The following is a 23,512-nucleotide window of genomic DNA, read 5'->3' as shown; positions in this document are numbered from 1 at the left end:
AAGCCACACATTCCAGAAGAGAATAGGTCAATAACCCCACTGTGTCACTGCAGCACAGACACGACAGCAGGTGTGTTAAACTCTCTCACTCACACGTTTACTCCTGCACACTGTTTAAAGGTTTATACTTTGTTTGGACTAGCAGGTAGGGGGGCTGAACAGGGAAGCTTATGGCTATGTTTAGTGGTCTGTGGTGGAACTTGGAGAAACTAATAAACCTCACAACCACCGTTTCAACACCAAGACCAAACAAAGGTGAGGAAAAACAGCTGAGACATGTCATGCTGTCCTTAACAACATCAAAACACGACATGGTGCTCCAGGGACCAAGCTAACTTTGGGAATACTCCATGAGTAAAGACTTTGTCTTTTCCACAGATGCTTTAAAGAACACACTTTTCTTTAAATCAGATGAACTGAACAGAAGAAACGGTGACACTGAATCTGATGACTGTGTAGCAGCACATGTTTTATTATCAAAGAGTGATATGTGCAAAAGGGTGCTTTACTTGTAGCAAAAAAAAAAGAAAAGCAAATGCATTAATGACTACATAGACTCAAACAGAAACGGGTCGAACGGTGTATTAGTTTGCTGGAATACATCCTTTTTTTTAAAAAACAAAAGTCTCACAAGGAACAGACAGCTGAAAGCAAATATTAAAATAGCCATAATATTAGTAGAAAGAAATAAAAAGAGTACCCACAATGCATTGTGCTGTCATTTGCAACCATTGCACAGAAACACAAAGTTGTCTTTGTGTAGAAGAGGTGGACCAGCCATTACTATTCCCTTAGGTTTGTTTGGATTATTTGACTCACGTCTGTTCATGACAACAATCTTTCAATACAAAAAAAAAATGCAAGATGCAAAATAATGGATCCTATTTACACTGTTAATTTACAAAATAAAATACTTTATAAAATGTGTATATATATATATATATATATATATATATATATATATATATATATATATATATATATATACACACATATACATATATATATATACACATATACATATATATATATATACATATATATACACTTTTGTTATCTGTTTTTGTACAAAAGTAACAACGGATATACTTAATTAAACAGTTTCAATCTTTTGGAAGGATTCCTCATTTTTACCTTTTACATTCAAAACCAGCGCGCACAACAAGTGTCCAAGCTGAGGTAGAATTTTGATTTGGTCCTCCTCTTTAAATAACTGGAGTGTGCAGTCTCTTTCTGTTTCTCTGCCTGTGGTGCTATGAACATGACTGAGAGCTCAGGCAACTCTCCATTGTCCTGTTTCTGTCGAACGGCAGATCAGACATGATGTTGTCTGGGTCCACCTTTAAATTCTGGGAAAGCGAATGAGCCGCGAAGTCGTCCTCGCGCTCGGAGTCATAATCGAGGGCTGTGTAGAGGTTTTCGTGAAGCGCCGTTCCTTTGTGAGAGACTGAAGGGCAGAGGCTGGGGTAAAGCTCCTGCTGAGGCCTCCATGGTGCTTTACCAAAAGTACCTGATGGGACAAAACGGAAGCAAATTCAGTCATCAGAACTGGGAAAAGCCTTCAAGTTTAGAATCAGGAAAAAGAAAATGACTCCACAAAATACAGAAAGAACTTTCTAGACATTTTTTTCTATCTAAAGGTATCTAAACAGTAACTTTAGTCAAATCAGTTCCTCCAGGATTTCACGACTACAGAAATTAACGCAAAATGAAGCAAACTTCATTATATTCATTGAAGCTTGCAATTTTTCTAAATTACTGAAGATTTTCTGCAGCTTTGGGCCGAGCCGCGTCGTGTGATATCAACACAACACATATTCAGGCAAAGCCCTCTTCCACTCTTGTGCGATGAACATGAATACAGCTATCATAGAAAGTAATTGCATACGTGTCTACACATCACAAAAAAATGCATCAACAAGCATAATTGTTATGCATAAACAATAAAATAAAAATAAAAATAAAATCCTGGAGGGACTGACATTATAGCCAAAAGAGCACTTCTGCTTTCAGCTAAAACACTAAAAGGGCAATGGTGCTGTCATATATGTGTTCATATAAGAACTTTGATATCATATTTTATGTGAGGATAATCTATGCTATACACAATTAGCACTCCTCCCACCCATCTCTCATCATGGTTCCTGCTTACAGAAGTGATCTTCAGTATAAACGGATGTCCTTTAAGAGATCTAGACATGAAAATGATTGCATATTCACATGCAAATGTGGACAATATGATCATAGTTATTTATTTATTTTTAACTTACCCATGTAGGAGGCGGGAGGCAGCTGTGACTGGACACATTCTCCGCCCTCACGCTGTACCAGCATCCCGCTGCTCACGTGGTCACAAGGGTCCGAGGACAGCGAGGGAGTGTATGTGTAATAATCTCTCTTTTTTAAGCTGGGGAGTGAGGGGCTGTACGAATCTCTGCACACGAGCCTCTGATCAATGGTACAGCCTGGAGGATAAAGAGAGAAACATTACGACATTATGACCACAATGTAGAAAAGTAAAAAATAAACTCTGTTCAAGTTATGCTTTGTCTACTCTTTAACCATTTTCACTTCTGCCAAGAGCACTACATATAAGCTAAAACAGGACAGAAAATAACAAGCTGACCGATAACCAATAATAGGGCCAGATATCAGATAATTGCACTCTGTTTAACTATAATTTTAATCTGAGCAGTTTTCCCATCCAATAAGGAAACCAAGAAAAACAAATGACATAAATCCAAACCCATATGTCTCACCTGTATATGTCTCTGTGGGCTCTGGGCCATACAGGTTTCCTCTCCTCAGCAGTGTGCCAATAGGCCCTTGGAAATGGCACAGCAGAGGGTCAATGGCCGCCTCCATGTCTGTTTCACTTCCTGTGTCTAGCTGACAAACACCTGTGGGCATCAACAATAAAAGCCAATGTTACAAAACCTTCTCTCAATGATTAGCACCATTCATTTAGTAAAATCCTTGCCAGCGTAACATTAGAGACTAAGTCTTCACCTATACTGCTGGATGAGACTATAAAGAATATACAAGGAATCTCAGACATTCCTCAGTATAACATCTCTCCACACCTTCTAGATGTGAAGAGATGTTATACCTAACCTAGAGCTGCTCTCTCCTCATCAGCTTACTCCACAATTGGGTATAGATCAGGGGACTGGTATGTCCATGTTAAAAGCCTAATTGTGTAAGATATTTTGTATAGATGACCTATTTTATATATAAGACATATATTCTGGTCCTCTATACCTTTAACACTTTGGTGTGAAAGGTTTTTTTTTTTTTTTTACATTTGCAACCTGGTAACAACTAACGAGGCATACACTGAACACCAAACATGTCATCATGGATTGAGTACATTTGGGTAAGTGTTAATTTGTTGAAATGACATGAAATAGTCAGGTGCTCTACCTTTCATGTCCTTAGGCTGCAGGTAGAATCCTCCCATGGAAGAGCTCACATACTGGTAATTGCTACCGCTCTCAGAGGGCACGTAACCGTCCTGGCGCTCTGCTAACGTACCCTGAGACGACAGGTAGCTAGGAATGTCTGACGGCAGATTGGTCTCATCTATAGAGGACAACAAAAACAGATCTCTAAGCCACCAAAGGAGTAAGACATCCTAATATTGGTAATTTAATATATACTTCATACAATACTAACTGAATTCTGTACACAAAGGATGAAACCTTAGCACTGACCAGTGTTGGTGACGCTGCAGTCCTCATTGCGCCGGCGTGTGTGGTAGATGATGACCACCCACACCAGTGACGTGCCCACCACACAGCACACTACAGCAATTATGACGATGCCCACTGTGGTCCAACCGTCCTCCTCTGACCCACCGCCGACTGGGCCCAGCACTCCTACACCTGCCTGGTTTGACTCACAGTTAGGGTTTGGCAAGACAGCCAGGCGCACATTTCCCCTCTCTGTGCCCAGCGGGTTAGACATCTCACAGGTGTACGTGCCGGCATCAGCCTCTGCTGCATCCACAATAATCAGGAGCTGGTTTCCAGCAGCAAAGAAGTGGCGCTCGGTTAACGCTAGTGGCCCGTCATCCTTGGTCCAGTTTAGACGCGGTGGAGGGCTCCCACCTGCGATGCACTGCAGCACGGCTGTCTCGCCTCTTGCTACTGTGCGGTCCGTCAGCGGCCGCAGGAAAGAGGGCATTTCTGGAAAAAAATAAATCAGTGCCGTATGTGAAGCCAGGTTGTTCACCAAGTCTGAATCATTTTCAAGCTGAACAAATATGAAATTTACACCTCTCCAACATTTTGACATTTTAAGCCATTTTAAAACACACATAACTAAAAAGCTATCCAGTCAGACTAGCAAATCTTTAATAATCTGAGACATTATGCACATTTTCTGAATATTAGAAGTGTACTAGAATTGACTCAGTAGAAAAAAAAAAGTTCTTATGCTATGTCAAGTCACTCTGGAAAGCCTGAAATATTAATTTAAATTGAGAGCTGTGAGGTCAGCTTTGGCGCAGGTTTTTTGGCACAACCGCTGGTATGAAATAATGGCAGGCTCCCATCATTTACTGTGTTGGGAAGCCAGAGATGAACCAGAGACATGTAACGAGAGCTTAAAAAAGAAAGAGACTTCCAAACTCTAACGTCTGTTCACCTCTGTCGCAAGTAGGTAGAAAAAAAACCCCTAACAGTTATACAGCAAACCCTGGGTAGTTACAGCAAAGTAGCCAAAATAGTTTCAGTCAGTTATATCATCAGACGTCCATTTGCTCATGTTACCTGCTTTTATATTTCTTACCTAGTACAGTTAATGTGGCATTAGCAGATATAGCTCCAGCTGTATTCTGGGCAGTGCAGCTGTACACGCCGATATCTTCTGTTTTCACTTTCACAATGAAGAAGACGGCATCGCTGGGCATTACGTGCATCCGCCGTTCTCTTGCGGCTGGAAAGTCGGTGCCTCCGTCTTTCTGCCAGGCTATCTGAGGAGTTGGATGTCCGGTAGCAGCACACTCTAACCGGGCCGTGGCTCCAACACGCACCGTGAGGTCCATGGGAATTTTGGTAAAGGACGGCAACACTGATGGTGATAGAGTGATATTAGTCAGTTGAAGAAAAAAAAAAAAAAGAAACATTGCTAAAGCTACTGCTTAATACAAAGAATTCAATGCTATCTGACACAAAAACACTGCTTAAAAAAAACGATTCATTTTAATTTTATATCTATATGTATATTAGCATTGTGCAAATGCAAAGAAACCTCCACAGTAATCATATCACTTACTGTGAACAGTAAGCTTGGCCTTGGTGGAATAGGTGGAGCCGAAGTGGTTGGAGATGACGCACTGGTATTTGCCCTCGCTGGAAGATTCCACATGGCGCAGCTGCAGCGTGGTGGTGTACTCGGTAACCTGGCTCCCATCGCCTGCTTGCGCTCGAAGATGAGCCTGGTTGTGAATCTCTGCATTATTCAGTACCTCGTTGTCCTTCTTCCATGCGAAGGTCATGGGTGAGTCGCTGGAGCTGGCTGCCGAGCACACGAAGGTCACATTGGTGCCTTTGATGGCTGACTGCGTCTCAGGCTGAAGCGTGATTTGAGGTTTGGGGAAATCAGCTGTTCGTGGAGGAAAGAGTGAAAAAGTGTTTCATGAAGTGTTACAGAAGACGAAAGCTGAACAAATGTCAGCTTATAGCTTAGCGTTTCAGCAAGCACGATTCAAAACCCGACAAGTCAGTGTTTTTCTTTGGTTAAATAAGATTTTCGGAGTCATCCATTACGAAATATCTTCCATGATGAATTTTCCACCATGAGAAAGAAGACCTCATGCTCGGTCAGGTATAACATGCATGGAAAATGTGCACCAGGCACCTACTCACCACACACAAATTCGTCCTGGCTGACCGCAAAGACACTCTTGGCCTTCAGTAGCTGTGGATGGGCACAGCTGGCGTTGCCCAAGGAGAGAAAGGCGTTCTCTGCCACCCACAGCGGGAACCACTTCAGCTGGCAGTCACAGAGCAGACTTGACGTATTCAGGTGCCTGGCAGAGGGCAAAATGGAAAAAGAAAACGTAAGCACACATTCGGCGCAGGAATACAGAACAGGGTAGAAAAGAATTTGGTTTAAGTCTGACATGCAAACCTAATCTCCTGTCCAAACTTTCCTATTTTCTAATTTTCCAAGCAAAAGTTGAACCAGAGCACTGGAATTATCCTTGACAATTTAGGCACCAAACTGAAAAAGTAAGTCAACTAAATCAAATAGCCATACTGGAGGGACAAAGCAACTGGATACCACTTCATTCCTCAGCATGAACGATAAAAATAAATCAATATTCTTAATTTAGACCAAAAACTATTACACTGAAGCCATTTCATTATCCAGACAACAGTAAAAGCCTCTCGCAGGGGAATACGAGTGGCATGTCAGCCGTTTTCTTACAATGAATCAATTAAACACAAAGATGTGTTGAGGATTTTACTGCTTTGAGTCAAAAGTTTCTCTTCCTTTCAGAAGAGAGATATTACCAAACTGATCTGAATTCCAGTGAAATTAAATATAAATATAAATTTATGCATCACACTTACAGTTCTTCTAGTTTTTTCATCTGGGAGAATGAATTTCCTTGAATTGACATGATGGCATTGTTGCTGAGGTCACTGAGTTAAAAGAAGGAGAAAACAAAACAACGATGATGTTAAAACACCAAGTGTTCGAAAAAGAGACCTTGGGTAGAAGTGAGTCATGTTCGTTTGCTCTAAGTACTCACAGGCGCTCCAGCAAGTCCAGTCCTGTGAAAGACTTCTTGGTAACTGATCGAATCTGATTCCCTTGAAGAAACCTAAAAGGCAGACAAATCAGTTAATTGGAAAACATCTACTTCGTTGCTTTGAATCATTCATAGAGTTTGTTATTTGTACTGCCAAGACATGAGCAAAAGGAACTCACAGATTTCGAAGACTGTTCAGGGCAGAAAAGGGTCCATTCATGTCCTCAATGGTCCAGGAAATCTCATTATATTTCAGATCCCTTTAGATAGGAAAGAAAAGCAGCAAATTAAAACAAAACACAACTTGCTGTGTAGAGCTCATCATGTCACTGTATTTGTGTGCATGTAAAAAAAAAAAAAACTCTTTAGCTAACTTTGGAGACTGTGTGTTTAAGAATTCTATAATAATACAATAATCAAGATCTCTTGAAACAGTTGGCTGAACCACAGCCATTAACTTCAGTTAATAAAATAGAAGAACACGGTTTTATTTTAACCACAATCTTAATCTTAGTCCTCGAATTAAAATAATGAAATAATGAATCATTAAGGTAATATGTGAAATTCCACTTCCACTGGCATCTGATGCCTTATATTTACCCTTTAAAGGAGGCACGACTCCCGTTTTGTCCCATAACCCTCCCTTTCACCCTTTTAACTACATTCAAATAGCTAGTTTCCTCCCCTGCAAGCCTGGTTACAAATGAGTGGGTTAGGGAGGGAAGCGAGTGAGCACACATGTGCACGTACACACACACACACACACACACACACACACACACACACACACAACACGCTCGGGTGCCATTTGGTTCTGTTTAAGAAAGCCCAGAGAAGGGAGGAGAGGTAAGTGGGGGGTGGGGATTGTTGAGTTTCTACAGTTGAATGAACACCACAGAAATTTACTTAAGGAGCTAATGTCGGCACGATGAAGCGCTAGAGAAGAAAGAAAGATACGAGAGATGCCCTGCTGCGGCTACACTTATGTGTTGGTTCTACTTTTGAGGTCTGATGACAAAATTCACATTTTCTCTGTTCACTGAGGTAAAAATAAAACATTTCGATTTCAACTGATACCTTCATCTGTTAACACGTGAGAGGTAAATATTTAAGCTAATTGGTGTTCAGAAAACTTAATTCCATTATCTTGAATTTTTGGGTTAAAGTCACTGCTGAATTCAATCCCGATCTGAAAGAAATATCAACAAAACCCCACAAAGAAAATTCATTTTGAACCCCACCCCTATTCCTGGAAGTCACTTGATGAGTTCCAGCCCTTATTACACACAACTGGCTCAAACATGGACTGTAGATGTTTGGTAACAAGGCAGATGAGCGCTCATATCCAAGCCCTGGTGTCCAGAGCGTGTGTGGTGTGATGACAGGCACAAAGAGCTGGCTCTGTTTCTAATCTGCTGTACTCACAGCGTGTGCAGACGGGTGAGGTCTCTGAAGGCTCCGTCGGCGATGAAGCTGACCTGGTTGTAGCCAATAGAGAGCTGCTTGAGCTCAGTCAGGCGCATGAAGCTGCCCTCCTCCAGGCGCACCAGCTGATTGGAGCTGAGGTCACTAAAATACACAGAGACATAACAAATCAGACATCTTACAAATAGTGACATAACACAGTTTTGAGCATTCGACATGGTTCAGGGTATGGACTGATGTACTGAAAATATATCACACAGAAATCAGAAACCAGAAATGTTTACAGAGAATGAGTTCTCATAAGAGTCTGAACAGGATTTAAAGTACAATGTAACTGATACTACATTGTTGTATTATACAGAATTGTATGCTTTGTAACAGAAATTCATTACTAAGCATAAAATGTAATCTTAAAAAAAAAATACAATAGTATGAAGACTAAAACAATCAAGGTCTGAATTAAAAACTCATTTTTAACATGAATACTTCTGAAATATTCTTAAATACAAATTCTCTCAAATTCTTGTATGCCCTTTTTTTTTTTAAATAAACCTATTAATTTACAATTGGGATGATTAGGACATTGCTGCTTTTTAGCACTATTCCTCTTTAAAAAGTCAAGCTCTTATGTCTCATTTTATTCATAAAAATCTACAATAGAGACGTTTGTTAGGAATAGAAGTTTTAAGATATAAAATTTCCCTTATTATTGCATTCAGTTTGGAAAGGCGATTACAAACGGATTATAATTAATAAAGAAAGAAAAGTCTGGCTAATCTGTGTATGTACGCTTGTGCTTTATTATGTTTAATAAAATTACTAATAATTTAAATGTTTTCATTTAGGAAAAATTGTTTTAGTTGTGTGTTGTCAGCTTGAACTAGATGACAACGTCCAAAGTATATTTTACTTCAGAACTGATCATTTTGTACATTATTTCTAAATTTATAAATGACTTTAATTAATAAATATACATCGGTAGCACGACTCGATGCACTCAAGAAGGATCTGCTGTATGTCAGTGCAGCTTTCCCTTAGCCAAAACACACTGAAGAAGGCTTTAAATAGCACCTTTTAAAACCATCTAAGAGGGAATTAGAAATTATTAATCATTTTTTTTAACAAATTAGGGAAATTTTAATCTTTTCTGTTTTAGTTGATTAAAAATTGCTTAAGGCCCTTGCTTTAGAGTTGAGAAAATAAGATGCAAGAGGACAGAGAGAGAGAGATGAGACGTACAGCTCAGCGAGTTTCTGACAGGGCTCCCAGGGGTCGGCTTTGATGCGACTGACGGCGTTGTGAGCCAGATGTAGCTGCTGCAGGGACGACAGCCCGTACAGCCAACCTTTACTCACTTCGGTCAAGTTATTGTACTCCATCTGCCTGCTCACACACAAACATATATTAAACATATTATATTCTCCATCTCACAACCATTATACTTATGATTTATCCATTTGTAGCGATAGTATGAGATTTCCCTACTATCGCAGCACTAGTGCACTCACAGAATTTCCAATTTGCTGAGGCCCCAAAATGCTCCATCCAACAGACGTACGATGCCGTTCCTCTGCATATTTAAAGAGCGGAGAGCATGAAGGCCGTTGAAGGTCAAGCTTTTGATTCGTCGCAGCCGGTTCCTGCTCAGATCTCTGCCAAACACAGCCAGCAAAATGTTAAGCAAAGGTGGAACATACAGCGAGGATCTCTGGATCTTTCCCATGTGTAATATGCACTGGGCCACTTACAGGTGTTGAAGGTTGTCAAGCTGGAAGGTCTTGGCAGGAATGGAGTTCAGACGGTTCCTGTTCAGTCGCAGCACCAGCAGGGTGTCGGACAGATTTTTAAAGCAGTCCGGTTCCAACACGGAGATGCGGTTGTTATTTACGTACCTGAGCAAAACAGAAATTTCAAGCTTTGCTTAGCATCGATATTAAGATTCTTGCTAAAAATCCCTTTAAATAGGGAGTTTTTAAGGGAGAAAAATTTCTCCAGCAGAGTGAATTCTAATCCTGTTTCGGTGTAGCAAACTATTTCTGTGCTCATGGGGCTGTATTCAGAGTCGATGACTGAAGCCACATTTTTTCTGGCAATTGCAATACGATGTAAGAAGCGCAAGAAACAGTTCAAAAATAAAGCAAAAAAAGGAAAACAAGCACTAAAGTTATACTACAGCACTACAGTTTACTGAATGAAAATGTAGGGAAAAAACTTCTTTGTGGATTTTAAAATAGGAACCCGATTCAATAAAACCATATGTTGTATTCTTATATTTAATAAATGTTCTCAAATAGCATTCTTTTGAGTGTAATTATACTACAGCCTTGTTGACAGTATTGACAGCACAGAGTATATATATATTAATTAAATAAAATGTAATGCCACACAGTAAGTACAGCAAAACTGTTTTAAGTTTCTACATTGACAGATGCTTAATATTGACACTATTGTAAATTTAACCCCAAATTATCAATACTGTAAATCTGAGCTGTAAATTGAGCAAGCAGTTTAAAGTCAAGTGTATAATGTGCTGATGTATGATCCCTCTGAAAGTCGCTGAATGCTGCCAAGAAAAACCAGAAAATTACGAAAACATTACATATGTAATGTAATTATATCATAAACAGACTATTGTGGTGCGTATCTAACATTATCACATGTTTAGCTCTTCTGCTGTATTTAGAGAACACTAGTTTCCTTGGAGAGAGTAACTTGTGTGTGTGTGCCCATAAGAAGATAAACTACTCACAAGTTTTTCAGAGGGAGAGATGGGAATCCTTTCACGTCCACCAAGTTGTTATTGCTGAGGTCCAGGGTCTCGAGGGAAGACAGAGGTCTGAGCTGCTCTGGTGATATACTTGAGATCTTGTTATTAGCTCTGAAAACAGACGTTCAGCGGGACAAATTAATGCTGGAGAAACATCAACATTTCCCTAAAGGTGGTCAGTAAACTCATATTTTTCACTCAACCTCATACTGTGACAGTGAGTAGTCTCATTTCAACCTTCCGGTAGATTATAAAGGCCTTAGTCATGCACTTGGAGAATTCCATGTGTTTCTGTGTGTGTGTTTGTATATACACTGAGCTACCCCATGTCAGCATTCTATGCAACAGGTCAAAACAGCTGAATGTCTGAATGGCATGTTATTTTGTTTATAAGGTAATTACTTACAAGGTATTTAAAAAAACTGCCAATTACTTGGTCGATGAATAGCATTCCCTCAGTGAAAGCATGCCATGGCCAAGACCGGCAATTTCCTGGGTTGCACGCCTCCTAAATTGCAGTGCATGAGCTGCCTCTGTTATAAACAGAGACTCTACAGTGCTGCCTTTGTATATATGTGTGTGTGAGACAGAGAGAAAGAGAGAGAGACAGAGCACGAGAGAGTGAGAAAGAGAAAATGGTAAAGGCATTAGAGGATTGAAGCGTGTTGGTAAAACGTAGTGTAGGCCTTGCTGCTACATTCAGTGATCCCATCAATGCTGACACACTTCAGTGAACGGAGGTTTACACCAGGAATCTCCAGCATTCATCTATTTGCCTTAAGTTGAACACCTGTGTGGAGACTCACCTACACAATTTCAAGCTCCATTTCTACATATTCAGTACACTCTATGACCCAGACCCATTTCCCCTGCAGCCATCCACCCCTCCACCGCTTCTTCTCGTGTTCAAAAAGAAAGAAAAGAAGAAAAAAGAAACCCCTCCTGGCTGTCAGCAGTAGTAAGCCACCCACAGAAAAGGGTACAAGCTGCCCTTTTGTGTGCAGATTTGCACAGGGCTTTCGCATGCACCACCGTCACACCACCTGGGGCTCTGTTTTCACCTTACCCACTGGCTGCTGGCCTGCATCCTGAATTTCCAGTTTTTCTTTCAGGGGCCAGTATGAGGCAAAAAAGATGAAACCGGCTACCCGGGCCTCAAAAACAAAGTGTCCCTCAGGTGGGATTTCCACTCACCTGCATTTATGCACATTTTTAAATCTCTACTACTAAAAGTTGTAGAAGAGTGTATTAATAAAGACAATGTTTTAGTAAAACGTGTGGCTTTTGAGGGGAAAAAAGCAAACATCATTCTCTGTACTGAACTAATTAATGTGTCAACACCATAACCTCACCAATCACTTTCAGCCAAACATGTGGCAACAATGCATGAAAAAAATCCTGCAGCAGCTTTAGATAAACAAAGACCATCAGAATGAGAAAAAAAATGTGATTTTGACCTTGCCATGATTGCTGGTGCCAGAAGGGCTGGTTTAAGTATTTCTATTACTGTTGATCTCCTGGGATTTTCACACACAACTTCAAGCCTTTAGTTTACTCAGAGTGGCGCAATAAAGAAAAAAAAACATCCAGTGAGCATCAGCTCTGTGGAATGAAATGCCTTGTTGATAAGAGAGACTAATATAGAATGGACAGACTGGTTCAAGCTGGTAGAAATGCTACTGTAAATCAGATAAATAAATCACACAAGCACAAGCATAGCCTGGTTTGATGAGTCTCTATTGGTGCTGGGACACACAGAGGGTAGAGTCAGAATTTGGCATCAAGGACCTGGTGGAGGTGGTGTAATGGTGTGAGGAATGTTTTCTTCATGCACATTGGGCTGATCAATCATCGCTTGAAGGCCACAGTGAGTACTGTTGCTGACCGTGTGCATCCCTTCATATCAACAATTTACTATCTTCTAATGGCTTCCAGCATGATAATGCACCATGTCACAAAGGAAAAATCATCTAAAACTGCTTTCACAAACACACTAATGAGTTTAGATTAGGTCTTCCTAGTCAGTGGATCTGAATCCAGTAGAACCCCTGTGGGATGTGGCAGAACTGGAGATTCACAGCAACTGAAAAATCTGCAGGAATTGTGGGATTCAATGATGTCAACATGAAGCAGAAATCTTCATGCAGAAAAGGAATGTTTCCTTGATTTTGAAGAATCCCTGAAATTAAGAATTAAGCTGTTTCCAGTGCAAAGGTATCCCCTACTAAGTATTAGTATGGTGTCCTAATAAAGAGTTCAGTGAGTCTAGGTCACTGTTCTGGTGTACCTTTTTACACTATAAACTACATGTGCCGTTCTGGATATGACGGTTCATGTATGGCTGAAGATCTTCTAATTCTACTTTGTTTTGCAAAAGTGTGTGTGTGTGTGTGTTTGTGTGTGGTGTGTGGGTGGGGGGGGGAATCATGATCAGTGTTTTGTAGAAATGCCTTTTTGCAAAGCCACAGTACACTAATCGTCAAAAAGACTTAGAACTTGTCTTTGAGAGAAGAAGACAGGCAGGGCAGATGAGTGCAATATACAGTATAAGACTGCATGTGTGCTTTATTATGCAGAGAGGCTGTGGTGAATTTTCCCCAGAGGTTTCCATGCTTGTTTCTATGTAGCAATGATTATTACCTATTACAGCTCGTGATTAGCCATTCTGGAGCTTGAAAAGAAACTTTCTGGTTTTGTATGAATGTTGTTTATATCACATAAGATTAATTCTGATATCATAATCACCTCCAGGACCTATTCACTAGCTCCTGGAACGGAGGAGTCCGATTGTCTCAACACCGTTCACATAGCCTGTACTATATCAAATATTCCATCTTACACCCCCCCACCACCTGCCTTTTTTTTTGCTCTCTCAAACACCAACATCGGTGTGTACAGATGTGTGTGAGCGAGTTCCAGACTGCCTTATCTCTTAATCTCCCACTCCTTCCAGCCCAGGGAGCACACAGACAAGCGCTGCATTGTGCCTCGAAAATGCACGCTTCAAATTTGTTCGGCCAATTTTTGGCAAATAAGCTCGTTATGCATCATTACACGAATGGTTTCAGGCTGTGGCCAGTCGGCCTGGGTTACCTCTGTTTTCACACGTCGCTGAAATACAAAAAAAAAGTGCATTTTTTAGCAGTTGTTAAAAGTAGCTGCAGGGCGTGGCTAAACACGCTACGAGACGAAGTCACGTCACCGAAGTCTTAAGTGTTGAAAACCTCAGGAATATGAGACATTTAAAGTGATATTAATACACACCACATCTGACTTTATAACACCTTATTCAGCTATCATCTGTACGCCTTCTATTAGTTTTTACTCTGCCTGTGTAGACAGTTCGTTTTCCTCAAAATCATAATTTTTTTACTCAAAATGCACCATTAACAACCCCGCCCCCCAACACACACACACACCAAGGACATTTAAAACACCTCCATATGAAACAATCTCAGCATACTTTCCCAGTGAAGTCAGGATCAAGTCTGCAAAAAGAATTAATGAGACAGCTACAGCTACGGAGCCTGCCTAAGCCCCCATGCAATTTTTCACTCTTATCCCCCCTTTTTTTTTCACCTCCCCTTTTCTCAGTGGGTTTACGAGGCGAGGAAGGGGGAGGGAGAAAAGCCGGAGTATCGAATGCCACTTAGTTCTTATTTAAACAGTAAGGCAGACATAGCGGCAGCTCTCATCGACTTGCCTGACCCAGAAGCCTGGAGAAAAACAAACGCTGATAACTCAGCAGCTGGGAGCAATTCAATCATCAGTGATTTATAAACAATCTGAACAATTTGCATGGAATTTGGTTGGAGGGTCTTGCTCTTCCAATGAAGCCAGCTTTATTCTATCATTTGATTAGGTATTGAGGCAAAATTATTATTATTATTATTATTATATATTAACCACTCTGTGCCAAGATGCCAGTGTGTAACTTTTGCACTTACATCTACCATTGTAACTATCTAATGACCTGAGACTTAATAACCTTAATACAATTAAATACCTACACACAGTATTTTACGATGCCGGAATATGATAAAACATTACATTCTTAAATATTAGAATATACACAAAAAGCTGTACATGTGTGTAAGATCCTACAGCCTGTGTCCACGTGTCTTCTTATTAGCCTCTTAATATTAGTCACATCTTCTGTGGTGAATTAACCATCGCCAAAAAAAGAACGCTGAGATTTAAGATTATTTTTCTGAGTTTGATGAGAAGCAGAATTAGAAATATCTCCTTACATCTGCCCCGCCTTTAACACTTTAGCACAGAAACTAAACTGGTCACGTGATGACGAGAAGCTGTATTGGTTTTAAAAGCGGTTAAAGGAACAAGATTCAGCGCCATCTGAGATCATTTCACACCAGATGGAAATCTGTATTTTTGTCCAAATAACCAATTTACTGTAAATAATATTTGATATTTGTATACACACACACACACACACACACACACTGAAAGGCTCAGGCTCTAGTTTCTCTTTCAGTTGTAAGATAAAATCTCACTACGTTCAAAAGCAGACAAATCTGATCTCGCAGAGTTCCACCTGCAAACCTCACAACCCAAATAGTTTAATAAACCGCTCACCGCCGTGTGCTAGCAGACAGTTAATGACCGAACAAAGAGCATTTTAATCTGGATGCAATAAACGGACACCTGATCCGGACACACCGTGCAACTTTCGTGACTTGCATCTTCACAAAAAAATCAATGAGCTGTTCTACTCCCGTCTTTCCTACAGGCTTCTCTAACACTAGCGCTTTTCACGAGTCTCCAGAGAGAGCAGAGCGATCTGATACGCCCCGATCAGGCAGAAAATTACAGCTTTTACTTATAATTGGATGGGATATTTGGATGTGTATTTTCTTTAATCAGCCGTTGATGATCTTTATAATCTCCGAGATTTTTGTTAACTTTTGAAGCCGTCTTGCCAGGAGCTTGAACGTTTACATTTGCCTCCATTTATATTCTTTGACACACAGTCAAGTGCTCACACTCTCTTCTGCTGGCTCACAGCAGTCACGGTTCTTATTACAGGCGCCACTGCAGAAGACGGAGTCATCAGATGGCTTTGCCAACTTCTGTTCTCCTTCCAGGATGAAATACCACACACACACGCGCACACAAACCTTGTAGAAAAAAAAAGAAAAAGAAAAAGAAAAAAAAAAAAAAAAAAAAAAGAGGAATCGCTGATGGATCATCGACTGGGCCTTATGAATGTGCCGATTTTCAAAAGACTGTGTGTGGTAAAGTATTAAACAAATCAGACAGTTTCACAAATCAGACATCACAGGAAAACTAAGAAGAAGGAAGAGAAAAAAAGAATCCTTAAACAACATCTGGATGGTGTGACATTGACTCTTTTCTAAAAACATCCAAATGTTTAAATGAGTTTCCAAATGCCTGAAAGTAAAGACTCACAAGAAGGGCTGAGTGAAAACTGAGCACACTAAATTACCCAGTGAGGGTAGTTCTCAGAGCCAGCTATTTCCTCATACACACCTGCACATAGCAGATACTCTGTGTGTGTGTGTGTGTGTGTGTGTGTGTGTGTGTGTGTAGCAGATCTAGGCGAGTCTGCACTTGAACGGCCCTCGGCAGTAGTTCATGTCCCAACATGTTGACTCAGAGTCTAGGGGAGGATATAACGTCTAGTCTTATATGGTATCTAGTCTCTGACTATCATATACCCCCAAAAAACCCTCAACCAGTCTGATATAAATTGATAAATATGATATAAATTGAGACCTATACAGAAGTGCTAGCTCAGTGGTTAAGACATTGGGCTAGTGATCAAAAAGGTTGTGCGCTTTTGTACGTTAAGGGATGAGGGCAGCTGCCAAATGCCATAAATGTGAATATAAATGTAAATAGAAACACACACACATTTCTCAGTCACGTCTCATAGAACAGATAAGCTATCCTTCTAACCAGTGTTGTGGTCCGTGACCCGACAGCCGTTTGTATAAAAATGTAAATGCCTTTCTTTTTCACATCAGCGTATAGATGAGATCATGCACATTACACCAGCATGGGAAACTGCAGAAATGTCCTGTTCCTCTATTCCGGGCAGTACACAAAAGAAACTGAAGTAGTGTGGATCGGGCAGATTGAAGAGTGCGTTACACAAGTTTGTGTCGGAATTCTGGGTCAGACAGCTCACGCACCTTTATGATAATTTTATGCATTATCTATAATGACAAAGCGCTAGCTAGTGATAGGACTGGGTGTTTGACAGACATGAGAGTGAAATAATATTTAACAGTACAGATTAATAGAAAATAAAACAAACCTGTTTTATTTTACGTTTTCCATTTTCCAGCAAGAGGCTAAATGACGTAAGACAGACTTCCATTATAAGTAAATTAATTTCATTACCTACGAAGTCGGCCATAATTTAAATGATCGGTACGATAAGTAGAGGGAAAGCTGAATAAGTCAACAGTGACTCAGAATGAGCAAGTCAACATTTGCATGTCTAAAAGACTGAGACCTAACTGCAGGATATACAGCATGCTACACCTGACAAGCTGTAATGACACCATCATTTGCATATTTGCCAACTGATGCACGAGTATCACGTAAACAGAAAATAAACAAAACAAAATCCCGAAATAACTTTGACGGTGAAAAGTGCACAGAGCAAAAGCTGAGAGTCTGAAAAATCATACTCACAGAATGAGAGTGCTGATGTTGGCCGAATGAGGGCCGAAATCCGGCATCGTCTCCAATTCGTTGTTGTCCAGCTTTCTGCAACGCAAACACAGATGTCAGGTCGGAGCACCGGAGAGACGACGAAAACACCTTCAACTAGGTGGAGAGTGTACTTACATTTCGGTTAGGCGGTGCAATCGGGAAAACAGTGCTTCAGGAAGTGTTCGTAATTTGTTATGGCTCAGATCCCTGTAAAGAAAGGCATTCATCAGAGACGGGCATGCATCACAGCGGGGAGCCTTTCATCACACACACTAGCACACACTGCACACATTAGTTACTGACTCTAACACACATGGGAGACATGTTGCAGTGCTTAATCCAAATTTAAGATCCAAGACGAGGGAGATCTGATGAACGCAACAGGCCAATGCACCGACTAAAATCTAAAGGATATTATGGATATTAGGGTCAAGCGATTGGGGTCCTGCACAACTGTTTATGTTCACACACCTTCATGTTACCTGCCTTTTCTGTTCATATACAGGCATCATGTGCTACTCAGAACAGTGATGCATTGCAGCCTGCATAAATACAGCGACAAATAAAAGTGCATTACGTTCATTTTAATCTAAAAAGAGCATGCTAAACTGCAGTTTAAATGACAATGCTATTTGATACTGCTGAAAGTTATTGCTGTCTTGATTTTCTTCCCAGGACCTAAACCTCAAACCGCTTGCTTACAGCAAACCTTAATCAGAATTTTTTTGTTGAAACCATCGGCAGGGAGGAAATATGCAACCTCTTGCGGTATTATCCAGAACTCGGACTATTGAACTGCAGCCGTCTTTGGTGCAAATATTATTGAGGTAATGGTGAAACTTAGATGTCACACTGTTACTGTGATTACTTCATCAAACTGAGTACTCGTTTCCTCAGGTGACACCAGAAGAGAGGAGAGGAAAGGAGAGGAGAGCAGTGAGGACGAGCTGAAAGAGAGCCTCGGGGAGGGCTGGCGAGGTGAGGCGAGGCGAGGCGAGAAGGAATCTGTGCTCAGTAAAACTGGTGCTGGAGTTTCCTGACGTTGTGCTCGATCTCCGCTGCGGTGCCATCTGGTCTCAATCAGCGCCGGCACAAAGCAGGGGGGAAAAGTAACAACTCTTAATCTATTCACAATGCAGAGAGAACGAGCACCGCCTTCAATTTCCATACCCATGTGGTGGTGGTGGTGTTTTTTTTTCTTCTCCCCCCTCTCCTCGAGTCAGTTTCATTTTTTTGATGCCTGACAAGAGATCTGCTGGCATTTTACACAAGGGGAAAAAAATCGGACTGACTCATTCGTGTAACGTTTTTCTGAGTAGTTTCTAGTATTCCGAGCGGCTGCTCTTCGTCTAGCCGTCAGTATACAGTTGGCTTTCGTGCACTAGAGACTGCTTAGGTGTACAGACAGAAGCAGATAACACAGTGTGTTTATCGCAGCTGCACTTCCTCTGTAAATCCATGTCATAAGTGGATCAGATAAGGACCCTGCTGTGTGTACACTTCCACTTCGGACCAGGCCACTACATGCTGCTGTGAAGTGCGAAAGAGCTTGTTATGATGAGACAGGCGGGCCAGGCTGCTCGAGTAATCAATCAGAGGGGAGAGTGGGTCACTGAAAGGCAAGTGCTGATTATTTACCTCCCCCTGTGTTGCCATGAAGTTACCTCATTCAGTCACGCATCCTGATTTCGTATTTACAATCTTTAGGAGGAATCGCAAACAATTGATTCTTAGCTAAATCACAATCCCTCCCTGCACTGAACCATAAATTGTCATGAACATCTTTCTACATTGCAGTACAGTGAAATCTTTTGCTCTCTTAAAAGTTTATTCAGAACATTTAGTGAAAGAGAAGTTGTTTTTTCCCTAAGAATGCAGACTTGTGCAATGTTGAAATGTCAACAGCAGTACATTTCAGATAGAAATTAAACAGCTACAGTGTTTATGCTCAATAAATGCAATGTGAGATTCAGCCACAAACAACTGACTAGACGTTATTCACCAGAAGTGACCAAGATTGATTTATTTATCCAATCCACGTTTCAACAGATTTCCACTATGCAAGTAAAAGCAGAATCTCTAATTCATGTGTTTTAATAGGATATTATGACAAAGCAACCATAAAGTTTTCCATGGTGGAGGAAAACTCTCATACTGGGGTTAAACATATATAATAGAAGCTAATGAAATCACAAACTTAAAAAACCTGGTTTATAATCACATCATGGTATCCAAACTGAATCATTGAATAAACTGATAAGACTACACATTCCCACTCTTGGTAAATTGCAGCAGTTCAATCTGGGGCAAAAGAAATCATACAGAAACTGTACACTCATAATATCTCAAAATTCTTACTTTCTAGATTTAAATCACATACAGGCGTCTAGAGATTCCCTGATCCCACGCTTTCCACAGTACGGCACTGTGTTTATGTGAACATCAGAATCGAGCAGCCCTGATACTGGTATTCGGTATCAGATCGGTACGTCACCTCAAGCGTCTGTGTTTAAAGTGAAGTAATAAGTCTCTGAACTGTTAGACGTGTGAAATACACATGCACCATTTGATAAGAGAAGGGAAAATCTTTAGGTCAGACATGTTCATGGTCATCACTTATACACTAAGTCAGTACATTTATATTTTTAAGTACATGTAATGAGGACCTTCATCTTCACTCGACTTCACAGATGTTATGTGTGTGTATGAGATGTTACATCATTTACACAAAGTTTTCTCCACAGGTTTTCGAGGGCCTCATTTTCTTCTCCCTCTTTTTCCCTTCCTCCGTCTCTCACTCTCTGACTCTCTCTCTCTCTCCTCCTGTGAGAGTTACACAATCAGATCCACACTGAGAGGCTCCTTAATGGCTTCACTACTTGGACTTAGCCGCTAATTCGGCAGAAATAATGGGCTTGCAGGAAAACAAAGAGCCGGGGCAGTCGGGGGGTCTTACAACGTGCCGGGGAGGCGTTTAGAAATTAGCGTGGTTCGACACAAAGAGCTTCGACTCCCCCTGCAGCTATGACTTGTTTTTTTGGCAGAGAAGCAGAAGGAGGTGCCTGTCTGTGGTGGGAGAAACTTTCCACACTTCTTTCATACAGCGATGCCAAACAGCCAGTGAAAGAAAAGACTGTGTGCAGCCTGCTGGAGTACAGCAACACGCAGACCTTTTACTTTTATTTAAAAGCAATTAGATTTTCATCATGCATAGCTCTCGTTATACTGTGCATACTAGGCAATACACACACACAAAGTTTCAGCTAAAAACTAGTAGCTATTTAATCTTGATGTTGATCTACACTAAGATGTGGAAATATATTTTTTTTAAAAATCCATGGTGTGACAACAACTCAAACCCAACATGCTAGTTTTGCCGCTTAAATTGTTATTACGTAAAACTGCATTTGGAGTGTTGAATCATTTCTTCATTTAAAACACACACAGACTCACCACAATCTCTAACCTAAACCGTGATATTGTCACGTCTGGCATGAGTGTCTGACAAAGTCAACTTGTCTCAAGAACCTACTTGAGTAGAAGGAAACAAACATCTGCTGCAGGAATTAAAATAAAACCGGCTTTACACACGTTACCCTGGAAATCCTGAATTTTTTCACACAAATGTTTAGCCTTCAAACCTTTAGATATTTTGGTTTTTGCACTTTTTTCCAGCTTTAAAGCTTCCTAGCAAATTGTCCTTGTTGGAAACACAACATCATAAACACACCCCTTTATATCTTTATTTTAATTGTTTTTTGTTATCTATTAAATTAGTCACCAGCAAGCTTTTTCCCCGGCGAAATCAGACGGCTGGTATGAGCACAAAGATTCAGTTCAAGTGGAAAATAAAGATTTCAGCCGTCTTTCAGGCTGAACCAAATCCCGATATCGAATTCACCCCATTATTTAGGTATACTCTTTAAGCCTGGGGGTAGGTAGATGTGAGTAGGTATTGTCTAAACCATGGGATCTTAAACCTTATTGTTACTGAGGTTTGTATTAAAAAACCTATTCATCATAGTAGTTAAACCTGGATAAAGTTTTAAAGAGGATTTCTACCAGACACAGACTTTCACACATCCCTGAATCGATCTAAACATGTGAAGACACTTACATAGATGAAAGCAGGCTTTACGGAAATATTTGAATGTTATAACAATTTAATAAGCTCATATCAATTCACTTTGCATCCTACTCTGATATCTATCTATCTACCTATCTGTCTATCTATATGATATTTATAAGACTGCAATAAATAATGAAAGACTACAAACACTAAACTCTACCAAATGTGTTTGTTGGTGTTATAATGCATGTTAAGGTATATTTGTTTCTATACTAATGTGTGATTTTCAACAGGTTTCAACGGTAGACTCTAGATTATAAAGCAGGGTGTAGAAATGAATAAAGAAGAGAGAGAGAGAGAGAGAGAGAGAGAGAGAGACAGGGAGAGAGATAGATAGATATAGATATAGAGAGAGAGAGAGAGAGAGAGAGACTAACTAGGACCCCTAGGTATAGGGACCCTTGAATGCATGTTCCCGAGAACTACAGAGCTTGGATTTGCACATGGTCCAGAAAAATAGGTATAAGAGAAAAATAAATGTTTGGATAGTCTTCCAATAAACACTGAACAGCACCTGCTTTTTTGTTTATTTGTTTGTTTGTTTTGCAGTTTTATCCGGGAGTGTTTTCCCAAACCAGTGAGATTTAACATGAACCCAGTGCTGAGAGTGTGCGCGCGCGCGCGTGTGTGCGCTCGCGCTCAGGACAGAGGCGCTCTCCTCAAATCAAAAACAAAAACTAACAAAAAAAACCGAGGAATTTTTTACTCCAAGCTCACACATTTAGTACTCAGACTTGATCCTATTTCCAGTACAGGGACTAGGCGATTGTGTAGCACAATGCAACGGTGTCTCAAAAAAAAAAAGTAACGCTTACATTTATGTGTGTGTGTGTTTTAAAGAAATGAACTTTACTTACACTTGCGTGACCCAGGAAGGGAGTCTCTGAAGTTTGGACCCTTTAATAAGCCGACTACAGTCCAGTAAAGTGCCAGTGCATGTACAGGGACTGGGACACGGCTCTAACCTCTCCATATTCCCGTGTGTGAGCTCCGCCGCGGTCAGGAGAAGCAGAAGGGCCAGATATTTCACTGCGCCGAGCTTCTGCGCCAAAGCGGACATTTTCCCCAAAACTCCTCAACAACAAAAACACTTTTCTCTTCTTTACTCCACAAAAGTTCCCGATTTAAAACAAACGCAATATCCCCCTCCTCCTCCTCCTCCAAAGCACCGAACTTAATTCGCTTTTCTACAGATAAAAGTGAACACGTTAGTCCAGTCGCTCCACTCCGTCCATCCTCGTGTGAAAAACTTTTCCTCCTCTACTTTTTTTCTTCACTGTAGTTGAAGCGCGTCGACCGACATTCCAGAGTTTCGCGAAGAGCGCTCTGATTGGCTTAGAGACAGGAAGTGCTCCGAGGAGCACTATGGGTAATGTAGTCTTGGGGGGTATTATTTGTAATCGGTGTTAAAACTGCACTTGACGCTAGATAAATATTATATCCTATAGTTCTTAGTGTTGGAAAGCGTATGAAATAATAATAATAATAATAGTAATAGCAACAAAAAAATGACTACAATGCAGACTGGCTTGCCACTGGGTGTAACTGCTACTGATTTGTTTAACAAATGACACGTCTGTTATTATCATTTGAAAGGACACACATCATTACTTGGCTATTGTCTCTGTATCCCTGTGTGAAACGTGCATTTAAATACATTTCCTCCACCACCACCCCCCGCCCCCCACCCCACAGCCACCCCCATCCCCATCAGAAAGTAATT

General features: G+C 40.6%; 1 protein-coding gene across 1 annotated transcript; it reads right to left on the bottom strand.

Annotated features, from left to right (window-relative positions):
• Window positions 1-1,040: 1,040 nt before the first annotated feature.
• lrig3 (leucine-rich repeats and immunoglobulin-like domains 3) lies at window positions 1,041-23,065 on the bottom strand. Its single transcript, XM_058417453.1, has 19 exons — window positions 22,647-23,065; window positions 17,796-17,867; window positions 17,640-17,714; window positions 10,938-11,066; window positions 9,937-10,080; window positions 9,697-9,840; window positions 9,428-9,571; window positions 8,189-8,332; window positions 6,943-7,023; window positions 6,764-6,835; window positions 6,582-6,653; window positions 5,871-6,034; window positions 5,278-5,607; window positions 4,792-5,073; window positions 3,714-4,187; window positions 3,424-3,582; window positions 2,760-2,900; window positions 2,271-2,465; window positions 1,041-1,510 (listed from the first exon to the last, which is right to left on the bottom strand). The coding sequence occupies exons 1-19, from the start codon at window positions 22,847-22,849 to the stop codon at window positions 1,254-1,256; spliced, it is 3,282 nt and encodes a 1,093-aa protein (XP_058273436.1). The 5' UTR covers window positions 22,850-23,065; the 3' UTR covers window positions 1,041-1,253.
• Window positions 23,066-23,512: the final 447 nt, after the last annotated feature.

Source organism: Hemibagrus wyckioides, linkage group LG19, assembly GCF_019097595.1.
Source record: "Hemibagrus wyckioides isolate EC202008001 linkage group LG19, SWU_Hwy_1.0, whole genome shotgun sequence".
Lineage (NCBI taxonomy): Eukaryota > Metazoa > Chordata > Actinopteri > Siluriformes > Bagridae > Hemibagrus > Hemibagrus wyckioides.
Note: the sequence above shows the minus strand (reverse complement) of the source record. Positions and strands in the feature narration are given on the sequence as shown.